General features: G+C 36.1%; 2 protein-coding genes across 8 annotated transcripts in view; both read left to right on the top strand.

Annotated features, from left to right (window-relative positions):
- Positions 1-4491: 4491 nt before the first annotated feature.
- Positions 4492-22467, top strand: part of LOC135167855 (uncharacterized) — a 29887-nt gene continuing 11911 nt past the window's right edge. For 4 of the 7 annotated variants that reach the window (XR_010299926.1, XR_010299928.1, XR_010299927.1 and 1 more), the window contains exon 1: positions 4492-7600. Coding sequence is in view for 4 of the 7 variants with exons in the window: in XM_064131488.1 (XP_063987558.1) it covers positions 5897-7561 (1665 nt within the window). In the remaining 3 variants the exon portion in view is untranslated. Of the gene's footprint in view, positions 7601-7747; positions 16504-22467 lie in introns of those variants that run through there. The other 3 variants (XM_064131487.1, XM_064131484.1, XM_064131485.1) reach the window with 3 other exon arrangements.
- The window catches only part of LOC135167853 (uncharacterized), a 47940-nt gene continuing 45109 nt past the window's right edge, over positions 19637-22467 (top strand). The window contains exon 1 of the mRNA XM_064131482.1: positions 19637-21642. The gene's annotated coding sequence lies outside the window, so the exon portion shown is untranslated. The remainder of the gene's footprint in view (positions 21643-22467) is intronic.

Consider the following 22467-nt stretch of genomic DNA (forward strand, 5'->3'; position numbering starts at 1 on the left):
CTTGACTTTAAGAAATTTTGAAACCGCTTTATAACTTTGTCTCTTAACATTTCTGAGGATCTTTTGTATTTTCGGTGGTCTAGTGTTATTTTTGGTAATTTATTTGAGAAATCTCTTTCGATTTGGTTGCACAGTTGGAAAGAACGTTATCCAAATCTAGCAGATAAGTCACTTTCAACTATTGGCCAGTTTTTGAGAAATATCTCAGAATCTAATCATGACAGAGAACATGACAACAAAAATTGAACACCTTGTTCAGTTTAGGAGATATTTTCGAAGAACGAATTATAAAAAAATCACGACTTCTCAATAACAACTTCACCAAAATTCAACCTGCTATAAAATAATTTCAATTTAGAAAATATTTATTAGTTTATTTATATGAGGCCCTCCTCCCTAGAGAAATTAAAGGGGAATCCCCATGAAAATTATACGCTGTAGCTTTCTCCAATTGCATTTGGTGACCAGAGAGGACCAGGATGGGTCAAGAGGAGGAAGCTCTATTGCCTTCTGAGGTTGAGTGTGAATTCTGGGCCTCACGAGACTTCATTAATTAGTTCAGTTCATAGTGAACATTCATAGTGTGTACTGCCTCTTAAGTGGATAGAATCAGAAGTGATATTTTAAATAATAATCTGATGTAGGACCAATGTGGTGGACAAGAAATAAATGTGAAGAAGTCTATTTCAAAAAGAACTATAATAACAAGAAAATATCAACTTGGTACAATAATGTTGATTAAAAAGTAAAAATTTGCTGCGATTAAAATAAGTCTGTTCTCTCCAAAAACTCAAAACGAACTAAACTGTCCACTCTTCCAAATCTCACTTATTCCCATCTATAATTCCCCTCTCTTCACTGCACTAGAACCAACCATCCATTGTTTATCTGTCCGCACACTGTCTCCACTGGACCTCACACAAAAGCCCCAAAACAGGCATGCATGCCATAAAACTATCACTCAATTATAATAAACACTTCACGCTAAATTATTACCACTACGAAAAACTATAAAGATACAAAATAAACATATAGGCTAACCTCTACGTTCCACAATGAACTTACTCAAGTGACAGAAAATCCTCGTCTTATTAGGAGTGTGAATAAGTCTTTCCCGTTTTTTTCAAATTTTGAACCTTTATTGTGAAAAAATGGTTACAAATGAATTATTGAAAGTATTGGCCATCGTCTTCTTGCGTTTGACACGAACCTTCATCAAGCAAAGTCGCCAATTCTTGATCTTCAAAGATTTGCGGCCGCCCGGAACGCTCCTTGTCTTCCACGTCGAAATCACCACTTTTGAAGCGTCGAAACCATCCGCGAACACTTGAATCATCGACACAACCTTCTCCACAAGCTTCCTGAAGCAATCGATGCGCCTCGGCAGCAGATTTCTTCAAATTGAACCAATAAAGTGAAACTTCCCGCAAATGACGTCGACTCGGCTCAAATTTCGACATTTTCACGATATCAAAAATTTATGATGCGAAAAAATTTCAACTAATGTGTTAGTGTGGAATTGTTGACAGATGAATAAGCTTTGATTATGACATATATAACCATTGAATACTCGCACAGTATTGGTGGCGGCATCTCTTACAAAAAACGGGAAAGACTTATTCACACACACCTAATAATTTCTAAGAGTCTTTTGTTAATATTAAAAGTTATTGTCCCATTTATCAAAAAATCTTAGAACCCACTTTGATATAATTAAAATTGAAACACTGTTTATTCTTTCCTACCTCATAATCCAATAACTCTGATTCCCCCCCCCCCATTACGTCCTCTACAGGTCTAATTGTCATTCAAAATTTCTTTCCCCGTGAAAAAATTATTTCCAAAATCCATTCCCTTCAATTATCAAATATCAGACACCCAATCTAAAGATCAAATTTCGATACAGTATCTCTCGATTCTCCCGGTGCGCAGACCCATAACGTCCGTCGACATATGGAAATTGTAATTTCACCTGTTGCATACACCTCAGTCCAAACAGTAAAACGGAATTCGAGACATCCTGACCTCAAGACCTCGAATCACCTTGCACCTCTTTTATTCCACTCCCCTACCCATCCCCCCACTCCCACCCCTAACCTCCTACCCTCCCTACACAATCCTCCCCCCTCCTCTCCCCCTCCCTCTGCCCTTCCATTCATCCATCCAGAAAGACTTACAAGTTGCACACACTGACAGCACAATCTTAAACACATTCTCTCCTTGTTATTCGACCTACGACCCACAAAACGATCACAAAAAAAACATCATCCGACGTGCGTGTACTCGACCTGTTATTATCAACTAGTCCACGTACATCAAAAGCAGAGCTACAGATACAAAAGAGAACATCATGAATTTTCATTTATTTTTTTTAAATTGAGGAGAAAAATAAAACAGGATGCCTCGCCCTTATGTGAAATAACTGGAACTGCATTCCCACGATATGATAAGAATTAATAAAAGGGGAGAGGGGGGGGATGAAATGAGGAGAGTGAATATTGGGAATGGGTTGTTTATTGTAGAAGTCAATCCGGTTGAGGTGAGGTTTTTTTATGAATTGTTTGATAGGGGGAGAGATTCAGGAGCTTCAAAATCGCTGAATCGAGGGGATAAAGTATTGTTTGTCAGACAGAACACTTGTTTAAGGGTCTTTTTTATTGCTATTTAATTTTTAAGATTTTTCGGGTCGCGTTTTTTGCAGAAATTAATTTTTTTTCTACAAATTTCATAGATTTCTTTAGAATAAAAAAAGGTATTACATTTTCTGAATTTTATTTGCAAAATTCAATTTAGAATTTATTTAAATGAACCTGATGAACTATTTTTTTATCACACAGAACTTTTGTTTAGCGCTATTCTTTATTTTTATTTATGTTTTACGATTTTCCAGGATAAGTCACTAGACAAAACAGTTTCTCGTCGCATTTTTTTACAGAAATTCATATTTTTCCCTGCAAATTTCATAGATTTCTTCAAAATAAAAAAAAAATTTACATTTCCTGAATTCTGTTTTTTTTTTTCGATATTCAAGGAAATATATTCACTCATGAAATATAATATTTTTGGAACCGCTTGGTCGATTGCGTCCAAAATAGCAGTCTTTTATGTTATGAGTACTACAGGTGTACAAAATTTCAACTCGCTTTCTCTACATTTTGTTAATTTATGATGATAAAACCTAGAAAGCCGATATCTCGAGATTTTACTCGAAGAAATGTGGATATGTCCATCAATATCGATAGAACCATCTGAGTCCTTACAATAATTTTTGATATATTAAGTAAAACGAAATTTCCAAAAGCTGTTATATTTCAAAAACTACTGGACCAATCGACCTGAAAAGACATAAAAATAAACTTTAATGATATCTATCACAAGTGGAAAATTCCTATTTTTACCCACAAATTTTACTGTATCTATGAACAATTTCCCAAAAAAATGTTCAAACCTTCGAATTTCCCAGCCCAGAAACACGATCCGAACTGTTATTTTTTTTATGAAATAAATAAAAAACCAAAATCATTATTATTCTCTTCTGAGTGTTTATATTTAAATTGAAAAACATTTTTATGGACTGAAATTGTGAGAACTGTGAGATATGTGAGATATGTTTAGGTTTGATTTTAAGTATGTAGACCAAGTGGAATAAACAGGATTCTTTAAGAGCACGTGACTAAAAGGTCCAGGGTGTTGTTTCCTATTGGGATATGGGTAAAAGTATATAAATAAATATAGCAAACAATCATTTACTTTAACATAAAAACTTTATTATTGACACGAGGAAGGCACGACTAACCTAGAGGATCGTTGAAAAAGAACAAGAGAACGTTTATGATTCCAGAGGACAGAGTTTTCTTTGGATTCCATATGTCAAGGATTGTAACGCTCTCAAGTTCGAAGCACAACACATCATAAATTAGTCCTTTTCTGGAGACCCTTTCAACCACATCATGAACCTCGTCGACTGATTTTTGAAGATAAACAGAAGAGCTGTCTTCTAATTTCCCAACACCTCCTTTATAAATCGAGTCAGTCCCCCTAAGGAATCGCTACAAACCGGATGTGTCTTCCAACCGCAATTATTTCACTTAATCAATAAAAAAAGAAAATAGTTACAATCATTTCCACAATATCATCATCCCAAATAATCCATTTCCAATCCAAACCCATCATTCTTCCCATTCCATAACACTCCATCCAACTCGCAACTGAAATAAGAAAATCGAAAAGTCGTTTCACCTCAACCCCTCCATTCACAACCAAAAACCCAAAAGAGTTATGAAATCCCCTCACCCATCGCTTCCATTTATTTCGCACAGACTCGTATTTAAAATCCCACGAAGCCAGCATCCTAGACCCCAACAATCCCGGAATACCTTGAATCCCCTCGTCCCGCAGTCCTCCCACAGCCGATTCCCACTCTCCCCCTCTAAACCATATTAAAAGTTATCCCCCGCAGGCACAGCTACGGCCTCCTCTCCCCCAACACCAACAAAGACAGTCGCAAAGGACACCACTACATACCACCTACCTTCCTCAGACTTCACCGTACCCGCAGGTACTCACCTTCCAACCAACTCGCCTCAGTTCGGCCCCGACCGCCAACGTCGCACGAGCCCGCGCCAACGGTACCGCATACCTCGTGGATCTACTGCGCGTGCGCACCGCCAAGTAAATAGTCCCCTCCCCTCTCCCAAGCGTCGGCGTCCAACCTGTTCCACGTATTCCACCGGTGGACTGCCGAAACCTGAGTAAAAGAAGGGGAAAAAAGCCGCAGGAGAAATAAGAAAATACCGAATACCCAAAGGATCGCGTAGTGAATAGTGCGGGCATTAAATCTCGACGTGTTCAGAGCCGTGGGAACCTGGTGTAACAGTGCAAAAATTCGAGTTCACTCCTTCCCTGTTGCCGAGTCCTCGTGAAGATCCGGGGAATACGAAAATTATCCTGAAATCCCTGAAATCAACGATTCGTTAAAAATCGGTTAAAGTCCCGGTGACAGCCGCACCTCCAGATTCCATAGTCTCTTGGGACTGAATCCTCCGGGTGGAAGTGAGCGAATAAATCCCCCCCCCCTCCTCCCCAGGGAATTAGATAGAGGCGAAAGACATCGGCGAGGAAGGAGGACGAAAATTCCACAGGGGCAAATAACACACACATACAGCATCAGGTTCTACGCCACTGGTTACCTGCATACCAGGGACGTGCGAGTGAGATAAACTCATCCTACCATAAAACCGTTTTCCTCCCCTCCTTCGTTGAAGAAGAAAAAGGAAGAGGCTAAATGGTGGTGGGGGGGCTGCTGGTGTACAGAAACCTCGAGGAACTGGACATAACAGTGGTGGGAGTTTAAAGTTCCTGAGAGAGAGAGAGAAGTTTCAATCGCAGGTACTGGTGTGTTGGAATTGTGAATAAGTTTTTCGAAAAAAAATATACGATTAAAATAAGTGAACGAAGGAGAAGTGGAGAAAGGTGGGAGGAGAGAGAGAGGACTGGAAAATATAACAATAAAATTGTGTTGTCTCTCTGTGATGGTAGAGGAGTCAGCCATAATGGAGTAAGAGATATCCGTGAGGCGGCTACAGCTGCTGTGAAATCGTGATCAGGGGGATATTTAGCAATAGTATTGGGACACGATTCACCGCGAGTCTAATAGTCTCAACGAAACGTTAACAGTTAGAAACTTGATGATATAAGAAAGCGTTTGAAGTGTCGGTTGTTAACAAGTTTTGTTATTGAAATAGTGTTTTTAGTGATGACAATGAGGGTCCGTAACGTGACTGAAATATCATCGTAATCCACCGCGTCCCCGATGGTAATCGAGCCGTGGAGAGAGAATAAATAATAGGTCAATCATCGTTTCCATTATCACGTCTTCAGGTTGTGATAGTTCTCCATGAAGATGAGAGGATCAAGCCAGGATACAGCGACCCCGTATTGTCGTTGCCGAGTGCTCTACCTCGGCAGTTCAGTACCCCACGCCAGCAAAGAAGGTCTTCTTGGTGTTCAAGAGCCCCTTCGTGAACTTTATCCAGAGCAAGGAGCCCTGGGAGCACGTGGTATCGACTCCTGGTTGAGTGTCTGGTCGAATGGTCTTCTCCTCGAGAATGTCGACGAACATCGAAAGAAAGTTACGCGTTTCTTTCCCATCGAGGCCCTTCACTATTGCGCAGCAGTGCGTCACGTCAAAGGTGGCAACAGTGACATCTCCAACGCCCGATTTCTTCCCCTGGACTCACCATTCGCGAGAAATCCATCCGCAAATCATCCACCACTATTTGCCGCTGTACTCCGTCGTACAACGGGAATCAAAGTTCTCGAATGCCACGCCTTCATATGTAAACGTGACATGGCGGCCAACGCCCTGGTGAGATGTTGTTTTCATGCTTACGCTGACAGTAGTTATGCTAAAGGTCTCGATCCAAATACAGCGACAATCATTAGCAATGGCACATCGCCAGGACCTCATCCAACAAATGGCACATCCAACGGTAGTTTGTACCATACGTTGGGCGGTTCAAGCACAACACTAGACAATAGCAGTCCACCAGGTACGCGTTTGGATAGTGCATCCAACGATGACATCAGTCTTTACAATGGAGATGAGAATCACAAAGTTTGGGCGAAGGGTAGGGACGAAGTGGATGCCGTTTACCAGGAGCAGGGAACATTGAGAAGTACCAGGGGTTCGAGACCGAGACAACTGGTGGCACCACCACCACCTCCACCACCACCACCACCACCGTCCCAGCCCCTCATGTCAGAAGAGTCGACCTCATCAACGAGGAGAAAAACAAATAAGAAACTGAAGAAGATCAAGAATCGTCATGAGGATCAGATTATGCCACATCCTCAAATGCATCCCCAGATGCATCCTCAAGCAATCTACACAAATGGTCATGGACATCATACTCTGGGTCATCCAATCAGGCAGCAGCACTTCCATCAGATGCCACCCAGCAGTAGATCAGTAGCGGGTACTCTAGCAAGACCAGCGCCAGTTCTCCTCGTTCCTGCTGCTACTCTTCCCCGAAAGGCGCATCATCATCATCGGGGAATGCGACCGATTCCTGCAGCTGCACCGATCGTTCCTATCTATGCTCCACTCCCCGTCGTTCCGCCACCACCAGCAGCCCTTTATCAGCCGACGTATGGGACAGCTGGAAATCGGGGGAGGCGACATCATCAGGAGGAATCCTCGACACTGGGGGCCAATCGAAGGCTCGCGGCTTCTCATGCAGATCTAACTGCTCCTGATGGAGCGGCTGAAAGCCCCGACGGGGATTCCCGCTTTGGCACCGGAATCTACCGACGCAAAGGACATCTCAACGAACGGGCGTTCTCCTACAGCATCAGGGCCGAACATCGCAGCAGAAGTCATGGGAGCTTGGCATCACTGGGATTCAGTCCGCAAAATGGTAATGCTCATCCCAAGGAGGAGAAGAAGGATCGGGAATTTGCTCAGATGGTCGCTGAACTCAGTCTTGATGATCATGAGAGGGGACAGTACGGAAGGAATAATCATCATCCGCCGCAACCGTTGCCCCGACCTCGTCGATAAATTTGTTAAATTGATGGTAATCTGGGGCCTTATTTTAGGGTAATACTCATGGATATGATAATTTGATTAACGGAGATGTTGCTTATCTGGGGGAGGAGCAATAGGTTGATCATTTGGCGGAGGAAACTCGTGGAGATTGATCGTTAGTTTATCGAAGTTTCTATTTTTTTTTTTTTTTTATGATAGATTCAACGACCTTCGAGCTAAGTGCCAATTAGTCGGGAGTAATTGTCCTTGCAGGATACAGCGTCACGCTGCAGGACTCTGGGTACATACGGTGTCCTTGATGGATGAGGATTTAGCCAGAATGTTTGATACTTTGGGGCTGTTTTTGGATAAATTTTTTTAACTTAGATTGGTCACGTGCTTTTTAATGTGCCCTCTTTTTGGTGTCACATCGTCTCGAGAGTCGGCCTGAATACCGGCAGTGGTGGCGCGTGCTGGTAATGCCTTGAGGCAAGAGAGATTGTGCACGTGTACGACGAAGAATCGGTAATTAGCATTCAAACTGTCCTAAGTTAACCGGTCCCATAAAAATGCGGGTGTCGCAATGCAGGCGGTTATGGTTACGGCAATTTTTTTAGTCTCAGGTGTGTCAGCCCGGAAATGAGTCTCTTGACCTGGTATTTCGGTGGGGTCTAATGGACTTTGAAATAACTGAAAATATTTATTCTCGATATTTTTGAATTGAGCGGGAAGTATTTTAATGTGGAAAGGGTCAAGTGGTTTCAATCGACTTTCGGTAGTCGATTAGACGTCGATTTCAGCAGTTGGTTGATGGCTGGTTGATGGTTGATCGATGATTAGGTTAGGTGATGATCGATCAATCGATGGGCGAATGGTAATCGATAGGCAGTCGATTGGAACTCGATTGTCAGTTGATTGTTGGTCGATCGATGACTAGTCCATCTTCAATCGATTTTCAATCGATTACTAGCCGATTTTCAATCGATTACTAATCGATTTTCGTTTGATTACTAGTTGATCTTCAATCGATTACTAATCGATCTTCAATCGATTACTAGTCGATCTTCAATCGATTACTAGTCGATTTTCAATCGATTACTAGTCGATCTTCAATCGATTACTAGTCGATTTTCAATCGATTACTAGTCGATCTTCAATCGATTACTAGTCGATCTCCAATCGATTACCAGTCGATCTCCAATCGATTACTAGTCGATTTTCAATCGATTACTACTCGATCTCCAATCGATTACTAGTCGATCTCCAATCGATTACTACTCGATCTCCAATCGATTACTAGTCGATCTCCAATCGATTACTAGTCGATCTTCAATCGATTACTAGTCGATTTTCAATCGATTACTAGTCGATCTTCAATCGATTACTACTCGATCTTCAATCGATATTCAGTTGATCGCTATTCGATTGCTAGTCGATCAATTGAACAGAGATCGATTAGTATTTGACTGAGTTCACAACTCCTTGCTATCGAGTGATCCGTCAGGGTAGCTCTTGTCTGAATTTTTGAGAAATATCTCGAAATCTAAGGGAGATAGAGAAATTTTTATAAGAACTTCATTTGTGGAGAAAATTAAGAGCCACAAAAAAGGTCATGATGAAATATTTGCTATCTCCCTTGCATTTCGAGATATTCATTGAAAACCGGCCGGTAGTTCAAATCAGTTCGAATCGTTTTGCCAGTTCGTTACTGGTGTAGTTCGATACATCTGGAGGGAGCGATTGTTGAGAAGAGTCGTTAAGTCTTGTTTATAGCCCAGAATATGGGTTAAAAATGCTCTATTCATGGGCTACCGTGCTTTCGGTACTAAAAGGTTTGACAAAGTATTTGCAAATGCAGTTGAAAAGAGAAATTCCATTCCCTGGAGAGCTGTAATTTTTAGAAAAGCCACGTTGAGTTCAACTTAGAGAGAAAATAAATGTATAAAATTCACTAGAATTTTCATAAAGTCCTATATTTTTTAAGAACAGGACAACGAGAGTTTCTCAAACTACTTAAAATAACGATAAAAACGTGAATGTACGCTACATTGGCCAGACGTCGGTGATTTAAGAAGAGATATACTAATATTTTATTAATATTCATGAATTTTCATGAAGCAATCGATTTAGAAGTTACAGTTTTCAATTATTTTTTAAAAGAGATAATGAATTTTTAATTAGGATTTTCGTGGTTTAGTGAAAAATTCAATGTTCGTATGATAAATATCAGGTGAAAACTTGAGGTGTCATCAATAGTTTGATAAAAATGACCAGATGACTGATCATAAATTGGTTTTTAGGGAATCAAAAAACCTGAAATTTTTATTTTTTTGGTTTGATAAAATTGCATTTTATGAAAAGCTGGAAATCCACAATTTCTGAATTTAAAAGAATTTTTAACCAGACTCTGGATATTTAATACCAAATGTTAATTACATTGCATTACCGCTTTGGATTAATTAAATTACGATTTTGACTTTCCATGATTTTTTCATCGAATTTTTAATATTTAATTACGTACATTATTTTATACTTCATTCAAACCCTCCTTCGATGAAAATGTTTGAAATTTGTTTGCAAATGTTTTACAATTTTTATAAATTTATTAATAATGTTCTCAAGAGGAATGTTAAACTGTATTTAGAGGAAAAATACTTTTAAAAATTCCAATTATGTGAAAATTTAATGGAATTTCAATGTTTTTAGTACCAAATAACTGAATTTTTCATTTCTCATGATTTGTCTTTCCAATTATGAAGTCAGAAGAACAAAAGTCCAATTACGAAATGATAAAAAGTTCAAAGAAACCACAAATTTTCATCTGAAAACTCTTCTGCAATTTCTTCTGAAAGATATTAATTTCTCAATTTTTATTTGAGACTTTTCTTTGGTAAAAAAATTTTTATCACATAATTTTCTGCCAATCCAAATGAAAATTGCAATAATTTTTTCATTGAATCGATAATATTCAATCACATCCATTATTTCATATCTCAGCGGAACTATCATCCGCTAAAAATATTTTTAAAAATTCTGCAAATATATTACAATTTTCATAAACTTATTAATCATTTTCTGAAGAGCGATGTTAACCAGTACTTACAAAAAATATTAATTTAAATAATCCAAATTTCTCTCAAAAAATTATGGAATTCTGAAAATTCTTTTGAAAAAAAAATTTCTTCTGAAAAAAACAAATTTCTAAATTTTCTTCAGCAAAAATTTTCGTTCGAAAATCATTTAATAACAAATATAGAGAACTCTTGACCATTTTCATTTATAAATAAATTTTTGTCGCATAATTTTCTGCCGAGCGAAATCGAAATGACGAGAACAAGATTTTTAGTTACATCACAGACACGATAATAGAGATGACAACAATCGGATGTGCATCCAGTCCTCGCAATCTTTATCCTCAACGTCATCAAGGTCACCGTATCTATCTTTAGCAATTATTAAACATTATTGTTTTTATCCGTTAATTTTTATTTTATTGCCAGAATGAGGAGAAAACGGAGTTGAACCCGCCTGGGATTCCCTAACGGTAAAAAAAACCCGGTTCGCATCTCATCGCGAATTTTCGTTCGCCAAATGTGTCACACACTTTTCTTCTTGGTATTGAAATACGAACAAAAAATATTGTTTATGGTTGCAGAAAATTATCAACGTCTCGTGGTAGACTATTTTCACGACTTTGAGTGGAGAAAGAGCCATTTTAATACTATAATTGTTAACGGACAGACAGGAAACTCACGATTTACGTTATTTCCAGTGTCTCGACATGGAAATTCATGCCAAGGGGAATTTACTATGTTAATGTTAATTGTACACTAATACATCTCAATGTCGTATTTATTGTTGCGACTCGGGGACAGTTTGAGGCTTAATTTACACTGAATTTCACGCAGAGAAATATTCAAGAAAAATTACCACACTCGACGTTCGATTATCGATTACAAAAATGACTGAAAAATTACAAAAATATTCTGGAAAAATTACGAAACTCGACGTTCGATTATCGATTACAAAAATGACTGGAAAATTATGGAAATTTCAGGAAAAAATTACCACACTCGACGTTCGATTATTGATTACAAAAATAATTGGAAAATTACGGAAATTTCAGGAAAAATTATCGCACTTGGCGTTCGATTATCGATTACAAAAATGACTGAAAAATTACAAAAATATTCTGGAAAAATTACGAAACTCGACGTTCGATTATCGATTACAAAAATGACTGGAAAATTACAAAAATATTCAGGAAAAATTACGAAAATCAACGTTCGATTACAAAAATGACTGGAAAATTACGGAAATTTCAGGAAAAATTACCGCACTCGACGTTCAATTATTCATTACAAAAATGACTGGAAAATTTAGGAAATTTCAAGAAAAATTCCGTGACATTTCCATTTTTTTTTTTCAATCACACTTTTTTAGAAAATTACTGGTAAAAATACGTAATTTTTATTTAATATTTCTCTGCGTGTGAGGGAGTCATAATTCTGTCGATAAATAATTTTTTATTGAGAACGAATACAATCTCAATCTTCATAAACAATTGTATTGTGACACGTTTGAAAAAATATTGTGAAAAGACCGACGAAATACGCCAAAAAATTCAATGGAATTGTTGTTAAGAGATTATTGCCCATATCTTTTCATTTCTTATTTTTTTAATAAATTTTAAAGGAACGATTGGGAAAATTTACGTGAAAAATATCCGATTTTTAGATTTTGTTATCGTTCAATGGCTTTTTCAGGGAACTGTTGCTAAAGTTCATCGAAATTTTACCAAAAAATTAGCAAAATAAACCCATGACTATGAAAATTTTTCAGTCATTGATTAATGTCAAAACCTAAAAATCGTAAATATATCAAAATATGATAATATATTCCACAGAATTTTTTTATACAATTGATTTTATTGAAATGTGATCTATAGAATTTTGATGAAACAATTTCCCCAATTTTTCCGTGTGATTTTCTTGAAGATATCAAGAGCTGTTGATAAAAAAATTGAAATTCTATAGAATTTTGAAAGATCTTTAATCGAAAACAATGATATTAAACATTTACGAAATTTGCGTTGACATTTCACTTGTTTTTTAGTCACACATTCTATTAAATGTTTTTATAGAAAAAAATCAATTGATCTCGATTTTTCTGTTGGGTTTTTTCTCTCGAGATTCTACCAATTAAACTTATGGTGCCCAATAATTCTAAAAATTTTATTTTTATCCACAATATTTTGTTTTGCAATTTATTCGCTTTGCAAATATGTTACACCATAAATCCCAAGCGAATATTCTCTCAGAAAAATCGATATCTCATCGCAAAATACTCCCAAAAACCGCAATTTCCCCCAGAAATCCTTCAATTTTCCCCCAAATTCCCCCAAACTCTCTCAAACCTCCCTAAAATTTATCTACAAATTCTCCCCACCCCAACCCAATTTGTCCGACAGAATCACATGTTTTAATCATTATCGAATTATCGAATAACAGAACTATCGAGTCATTCAATTGAAAATACCCATCATTTCGCTCCCCTCAATTTATTTTTCAACTGTTTCAACTGTTCACTCTCCCGAGAAATAAATCGAGCCTCAATGCCACTAATAGAATATTCGAAAAATATAAAAATAGTTACAAATAACTATTAACCAGTGGAAATCAGTGCGGGACAGATCGATGTCCGTAATTTCTTTTTTTTTATATTTTTTTTATCGTGAGTGCATGACGCGTCGCAACGCATTTGGCTTTCTACGTCTTCCGTGTGTTAATTTCGGTGAATGTGTGTGAGTGTTACGCAATGATGAATGGTTAGTATACAGTAATACGAAGGAAGCATTGAAGGATATCAAATTACCCCTCCTCCTCTGCCCCTACCCTCCCCCTGACGCCCCTCACCGAACCCTTAACAAGGATTAATTTTAAATTGACGCGATGCACTGAAAGAGAAATATAATTTTGCCAATTAAATATTCCTCCGACAAGAATTTAAGCCGAATTTGTTAATGGAATTTCGGGCATTTGTTTATCCAAAACAAATATTTGCAAAATTATATTTATCTGTCAGTGTAGATTAAATATTATCGCTCATATGAATATTTATCGTCCGAGAAATAAATTATTTCTTTTAATAAATTAAATTGAAATTGTTCATTCGGTTCTGTCGAGGTAGAAGGGGTTGATCGCTAGGGGTAAGTTATGCCTCTTTGATTGCGAATGAAAGTGTTCTACACGGAGAGAGAAAAAGTTCAGTAAATTTAGAAAATTACGTAATCGCGAGGGAAGAAATTTTTTATGAAAATTAGACGTCCAGAGGGTGAAACGTCAGACGAAATGATTTTTAGCCAGTTTTTAGGATGAGTTTTGCCCGCAAAATTGAGTTTGAGGGTCTAATTTTTTTAATAAAATGAACTGTCGCCTTAGATTTTGCCATCTAGAGGTTTAATTGTTATGAAAAATTTCTTTTCGTGCGGAAAATCGTGTTGTATTTTGATCGTTCGGGAAAATTACCGACAGAAACATTTCCTGAGTGGAAATTCTGGTTTCAGATAGTGATCAGGGATTTATATCAGAATTTGATGAGAGATATAATGCCGCCATTTTGAATTTTTTATTAGGATTTAATTGAGAGAAAAAAATCGAAACGTTTTGAAACGGGAATTGAACCCGAAACCTCCTAATGTCGCTTCAGGTGCTCATATATTATGTATTATATATTATATATTATATATTGTATATCATATTATATATATTATATATCATCTATTATATTATATATCATATATTATATATTATATAATATAGAAAGTGATGAAACAAAATGAGTCACTTTGACTGGTGACCAATTTTTGATGAATATCTCGAGATCTAGGCGAGATAGCAAAATTTTGGTTAGAACCTTTTTTGTGCAAAAAATCAAATACTACAATAAATGTTATAACAAAAAATTTACTATTTCCCTTAGATTCGGAGATATCGCTCAAAAACTGGAATCAGAGATAAGCGAACTTATCTTGTTTTATCACTTCCCTACTGATATATGGTATATAATGTATGATATGTTCATTGAAGGTCATGTGCAACGTAATCCTTGTCAGGACCAATACGATCGCCATAATTGCCACCTAATTAAATGCCCCGGGGAATAACGCAATCGAAGAAAGAAAAGTTCCAAAAATAAAAATGTTTTTTGTCAGTGTACACAGAGAGAAAAGTTCGTTTGTGACCTTGTACAACTGATCTTTGTTTGGGGACTTGTGGAGGAGATACAAAATTAAATTCGTGAGCTATAAAATCACTATTGGCAGTGCAGTCTGTTGTGGAATAACGGAACTGTCTTGATTTTTTTTTGAACATTTGAAACTTATTTATAAAGTTTATCAGTTGTAAATTAAAAATATAGAATTAATGACTGGACTGTATTGATTATTAGATTTGGAGCGTCTTGAATTGTGGGAAGAATTACCCAAAAACTTTAGTAATTCTGAAGCGAAAGGTTGTGCAGAGAAAAATTGCGGAATAAATTTAAGTTTTCAGATGACATTATAAAAAATTACGGCGTCTTTCGTAAAAATTCAGTGACTTTTGTATAATTTTCTGATTTTTCTATTTTAATGAAAATTTTAATAAATTTTAGTGAGAACTTATTAAACCTTTCATTAAAATAGAAAAATGAGGAAATAAATAAATAATAAATTGTTATTCAAATTTTCCCTCCCTGTAAAAATGAGTCTTTTCTGTAAAATTTTGATGACTTTTGAATGATTTTTCACCTCATGTCGGAATCCATTTGATAATTTTTCTAAATGTTTCGAGCAATTTTCATTAAACTTCCCCTTCCGCCTAAAAATGACAGTTTTGTCCCCAAAATTCAGTGACTTTTATACAATTTTTCATCAAATTTCTAAATGCATTTGGTAATTTTTCCAAATCTCTCAAGTAATTTTTATTAAACTCTTCTGTTCGCTTAAAAATTGCAGTTTCGTCCACAAAAATTAATTATTTTTTCTGTAATTTTTTATCTCACTTCCAACTTTATTTGATAATTTTCCAAAATTTCTGGCATAATTTTTATTCAAGATTTCCCTCCACATAAAAATTGCAGTTTCGTCCACAAAAATTAATTGAATTTTATACAATTCCCCCCTAATTTCCACCATCATATGACAATTCTTCCAAACGTTTCAGGTAATTTTCCCTAAACTTTCCACTCGATACCAAAAACCTAAAAATCGTATCGAAATCCGAACGACGATACAAAAAAAAGTGCTACACATGTAAATCAATGATTTATCAGTATCAATTATTTATTAATATCCCGGATTAATATTAATATTAATATCAATATCAAATAATTAATTAATTACTTAATTTTCCCTGAGATTTCGCGTATTTTTCTCTCCACGTCGAATACTTCCACTTCCACCCCCGAATTTGTAACTTTTTCAACCCCTTCCCTCGGCCCATTTATCCCTTCAACTTAATTATCATAAATCTAGGAAAATACTATTCTGTGCCGGACGAATATATTTTGTATAAAAAAAAAAGTAAAGTGCACCGACCAGGAATGTGCCATCCCTCCGAGTTATGGGAAATAAACTCGCGTAAATATAAGCGCTGAATCGTGCACAAGAACGCGAATGTATAAGACGATGTTGGTTAATAGGAATAAAATAAAAAAAAGCATTAACGCACGAATGTGAATGTTAAGTGGTGATCATCCTTAAGCCGTTCGATCGGTTACATTCACCTCACAGAGGAATTTAATTATTTGTCAATCATTCGCAAACGTGTTTACGCCATTGATTTATATTTATTAGATAATATATTACGATATTCCAGGATATTCATTGCGAAATGAGGAGTTTAATGATAAGTCTATGTCAATGTACGGAGATTAATGAATAAAGATTTGTAGAAACATATGTATATATTAAAGAAAATATCTTAAACAATTTCCATTCATTTGTACCTGATTTTTTTTGTGGGACTGGGGGCGAAAAAATGGAGTTTTTGGTGGTAGTTCAGAGGTAAGAAAATGATGTTCTGCTGCTCTCGTCATGAAAAATAAGTCCTCGACTTGTTTGGAGAGGATACGGATTTTTAGGATGGATTCGGAGGAGTGTTATGATGGGTGGGTTTTGAACTGAATAAATTATAAGCAGGGTAAAATTAATTCGCAGATTTATTTCTGTCGTGTTTAACCACTCGAGTCAATTACACCAAAAACCCCTTTAAGGGGGGAGCCTGCTTTAGAGGCTTCAAGAAATCTATATTTTCAAGGATTTTTTTGGAAAGGAAAAAAATGTCTGATTGAGATCAAACTCTTAGGATTTATTCTTATATATTTAAAGAGTCTTCTCAAATTTTTTTATTATTATACATTAGATATTCTTCATGTTTGAAGAAATTTACGGAGGCGCCTCGAGTGTGCAATTTCTGTGTGTCGTACAAGATGCAGGTCGCAATTTTCATGTGAAACAAAAAAACAAAAGAAATTTTTAATTTTCAATAGTGTAATTCCCAGGTTAACCACGAAAATTCAACAAAAAATGAAAAATTCAACAATTTTTCGCAGATTGAAAAAAAAATGCATTTTTAGAAAAAAAAAATTATTTTAAATCGTTTAAAAACCGGATTAATGTAAACTTTCTTAAGATATGTTAGGTTTACCTGGAAGAGAATATAATTCCAAATTCAAAGCATTTTGATTCGTTTCGATAGGACGTTTACTTTTTTTCCTATCTTGTCCAACAATTTGAAAAAATCATAAAAATGGAAATCCGAGAAATCGCGTGTCAAAGTTTTCGTGATGCTCGTATACCTGCTTAACCCTTGCTCACTATTTCGTCTGCATCTCCGGAAATAATCCGAATTTTGTTCTGAAATTTTGGAGACATATTCTTGGATAGTTTAGGAAGTGATTTACGCAAAAAAAAAATCGATTTTTTTAAGCCTCTAAAGCAGGCTCCCCCCTTAAGTTGATCATCTTGTTCGCGAATAAATCCCCGTGATTGTCTTTATTTGCAACGATGCAAAGGTGATGGTGGTGTAGCTAAATTTACTGGAATTTACGTCCACACTGGTGGTGGTGTAGCTGAGAAACCTCAGTAGTGGACCGATACTGGTAGTACGAAACTCTTAATTAAGCGAAATGCTTAGCGTTAGAGGCCGAATACAATACTGAACTGAACTGGGTGACCGTTGGGTTTCCATGTTTGAGGTAGGGCTGACCGTTGACCCGACGATGTCCGAAATCTGACGTATTTGACCGATTTGATTTCTTGGAAATTAGGCTTTGTTTCAAACAAGACTGTCTTCATGGTCCGTGATGACTATTTCCCGACTCAAACTAACGTTTTCAATGTTCGTCGTAATTTGAAAATACGTCTTGAAGTGAAAAATGATACTCTGACGATGACTCCGCCATTTTGATAAAGTCTACTTGTCCACAAATTGAACTGTGTAATACGTCGTATTCTCCTAATCTCTTCGAAATTATTATCGTAAATTATGTGATGTGTAATTAACTGCCAATTGGAGATTAATGAACGACGATAAAATTGAGTGACGAATATGTTAGCTAATTTATGACGAGTGATGACAGTGATGTACCTCGTGAAATTCTGGAAGAAGGACAAATTTAGTTTAATGATACTCAACCTGATAAATCACAAGTGACGTATATTAAACGATATGATAATTTCATGAGATAGCGAGAACATAAAGAATGTGATTCTTTGATGAGCCAGCTCTAATGGTCTATTTCGGTCCCTTCATTACAATTCAGTTGATACAATAAATCGAATTGGGAAAACGCACTTTTTCCTTTTGCAACTTGACAACAAAATTTTTTGATGTCTTTATGATCATACGATAAATATTGTAATCAGAAAAAATAGCGCCTCACGTCCGGAAAAATAGTATGTGATTCGCGCCAAGAAAAGTGCGGTCCAAAGGACGACGTGAAATTAGCAGGACGAGCCAAAGGTCACACGATAAGAGTAGAACTGATTTGGAGGAGAGTTTTTCAATAATATTTTTCAACGTCAAATTCAGAACATCTCCAGAAACGAAAATTATCTTCCAAAAATCTCCCAAAGAATCTTTTGGCGTCACCAGAGAGATCTTCCGAAGATCTTTCGATGATTTTTCTGAAGACTTCTAGAGGATCTTTAGCAGACATTTTTTCTACGCAGGCAGCCATGTCTTTTTTTGAGAACTTCTTGTGATTTTCATCTGAATTAAAAGGGCGACGTGAAATTAGCAGCAGGAGCTGAAGGCGAACGGAGAGAGTCGAAGCCGACGCCAAGCGACGGAAGCCGAAGGCTAGTGCTACTAATCTCACGGCGTCCCATAAAGCCACTTTTCTCGACATGGCGCACAATATACTATTTTTATTTTTACTCCTACTAATTACATTAGGAGTAAGCTTCCAAATAGATTCCACCAAATTCTTATAAACTATGACATTAATACACAAATCATACATAAATAAAATACTAAAGGGATTGACTTGGTATTTTATTTATAAGTGTAACTTGACGATTCGAATTACTGTCCGTTGGTTCAGATGTTTGCTCGACTTTCAATCGTATTAAAAGTTCATTTTTACGGAGAAATGAGACTATTTTCGAACTTTTTAGTGGGGGCTATTCACATTTGATTATACCTACACTGACGACATTAAGACGAACATTAGAAAAAAGAAATCGAACCGGGAGTTGTTGAGATAATAAACAACACAGTTTTGCATATAAAGTGGCATAGCTCAGAAACTTATAATCCTATTTCGTATCATCATCATCTTCAATGTGCTACGCAGGGAAACTGGAGGGAAATATCCGATTAATTTTGAAGGTCGAGGGGTATTTGGCTGGATTATTTTTTTCATTCCAATTGCAAACAATTAAATGTGTGGCATTTCACGTCATATAGTATGGTTTTTCACTTGTAGTTGTGGCTTCTCCAGCGTATATTTTCTGTCTACACAAAATGCAGAGAATTGTTTCCAAATTGTGGCTTTTGTCTTCACTGTATTATTGGGAACATTATTTTTAATTTTTTGACCAATAATCTCCAAGGATTCTCCTCCAAATCTGCTCATGTGGAGGTAAAGTCTTTGAACTTGATTTTTTCTAATGACAATTTTGGGGTTTGAAACGCGTACAAATTGTTTATCGGATATTTTCATTGCTTAGCAACAAACAGGGAAATATCCGAAAAATATCCGAAGTAAAACTCTCTTACTTGTACCACGTGACGGGAAATGCCACCATTTGATTGGTTGAAATTGGGATGAAAAAAATAATCAAAAATATTTTACAGGAGGAACAAAATAAAAATTTACGGTGATAAAAAGAAAACATAAAAAATCACACAATAAAATAGAGAACTATTGGATCATGAACAGGAGTTATCTAAATCATATCAAAACAATTCGACTATGAACTTTAATTATTTATTTATCGCACGCAAAAGGTATATCTTTTCCTATGATATCTCCAACAACGGCCTCTTAATGACCAAAGTCTTCACACTCTGGACCCATTTCACAAAAGGCCCTTGTTTATTAATTCCTTTCTGCTCTTCTCTGGTTCTATTTATCAAAACTATTCCAAACATTTCGATACTATTCAGAAAAAAAAACTATAAAATACTGACATGGACTAAACACACCTACGGACAGACGATTAATGTTCCTCCACACATACCAAATACTTTCAATAAGAGAAGACAATTTTAGGACGTCTTTAAATTCAATAAATCTCACAACAGCAATTTTTCTTCAAATTTCTTTTTCTGAAATTATATTTTCCTCCCAGTGCATTTCTTTTGGATCTCAAAAAATGCGATAAATTCTGTGAAGAATATTTTTACATTTTTTCGAACAAGTGACCCATTGTAAACATCACCAAGAAATACGGAAACACTTCGGCCGCTTATGACCTACCCAATCCAACACGTGGACAACCCAATAGACACAAGGACCTCCTTCAATGGTGACTCTCCAACGGTCTCTCGAGTAAACCACATCGGATTATCAACTCAGCTACTTTTATATCGAGTCTTTCCTTTTGTAAAAAGGACATACACCTCAAATCTCGAATCGAATCGAACATATCGAAATTCCGTAACACTTATTCGTGATTGGTAGATACATTCACAGCGGCAAAATTTGAATTTCACAAGTACACAAGTATCAAGTAAATCAAGTCAAAGGATGAGTTAATTAGTAGAAAATAAAAACTTTGTTAGAAAATGGAAATGAAACAAGTTACTCATCAAATGTAAATATCTATATCTTATCGAAACTCCTGTATTTTCCAAGTCGTCTTACAGCTTCAAGACATTTAAAATTTTGCATGTTGCCTACAAGTGGGAAATAGATCAGCTGTGAATATATCAGCAATTTTTAAAAATCCATGTTTACGAAATGATGACGTGTTCAACGTCATACGCGATTACTTCAGGATCATTTTGGTATAATTATTTTGAATTTAAATATTACATTGACTTTTTATATCCCTATAATTCAACTGCTCTACTCATACAGTAGTTAAAATAAGGTGCGCTCACCGCAAATGTGACTTAAATAAAAAATATCACAACAATTAAGATCAACCAAATCGCGCGCGGTGGCGCGCGACTATGTCTCGTCTTTCCCTAAAATCGCATATGTTAAAAACGTAATAACGATCGTGTCATATAATTAAATAATGGAAGATATTTATTTATTTATCACAATTTCCTCAGGTGAAAATGTATTTCACCTGAAAAATGGCCTCAGGTGAAACTATTTTTTCCAGAATTCAGTGATTATCGCAGACACGTAAAAGCTTGGATTACAGTTACAAGCTAACGTCGGGTAACGGTCGAGGTGTTCCTCCTTGAGTGCGGCAATTGGGTCAGCCGGTTGAAACACTTTTATTAATAAAAGCCTTCATTTTTAATGTTGTATATTCTTCCATAATTTCCGTGATACGTTTTATTCAGTGATCAATTATCACGATCGACTTTACTGCAAGTGGATGTGGTGAATTAAGTTGTGTAGCGGTTCTAATAACGCTTCGACGACTCCATAAATGCTGAGAGCTGGTTGGTATGCGCTGATACCTCTTGCCGAGTTCGGTAAGCCTTGTTAATTCCGGGGAGAGTGATCGACGTGGGCGTGGATAATTGAGATGCTGATTTTTATGGGGAAAGTATTTGGAATTCATGTTTCTGGAGTTCTTCCTCAATTTATCCGGCAGTTTGAGGCAAATATGCGGTTCATATGCGTAACTGTCTTCGATTGAGAGAAGGAATGTGACTTGTTGCGTTAGTGAGCTATTCAGCCTTACTCAGAGTTTCATTTTAAATTACGTCAAAACATAAATATTTGGATTTAGTTAGAATTTCATTAATTATTATATTTAGCTTTTTCGTAATTAAAGGAATTTTCGCGCTGGAATGGAAACATTGGGATCGATCAAATTAAAGTTTTGATTTTTTAGGGTATATGAATCGATATATTTCGCCTCGTCTAACATTAGACTTACATTAAAATTTAAAAATTAGAGTTTTATTAACATTTAATTATCTATTCAATTGAATTATTTTATAATTAAATGATCTTTTGTGCTAGAGTGGAAATATTGCAATCGATCAAATTTAAGTTTCGATTTTTGTAGTATATGAATCTATTTATTTGGTCTAGTCTGGACTTGGACTTGGAGTTGCATTGGAATATGAATATTTGAAATCAACTAACGTGTAATTAATTATTCTATTTGATTATTTTGTAACTGAATGAATTATCGAGTCGTAATGAAAACATTGTAATCCATCAAATTGAAATTTCGATTTTTTGAGGTGTATGAATCGATTTATTTCGCCTCACCTCAACTTAGATTTACATTAGAATTAAAAAATCAGCGTTTT

This window comes from Diachasmimorpha longicaudata, chromosome 12 (assembly GCF_034640455.1).
Source record: "Diachasmimorpha longicaudata isolate KC_UGA_2023 chromosome 12, iyDiaLong2, whole genome shotgun sequence".
Lineage (NCBI taxonomy): Eukaryota > Metazoa > Arthropoda > Insecta > Hymenoptera > Braconidae > Diachasmimorpha > Diachasmimorpha longicaudata.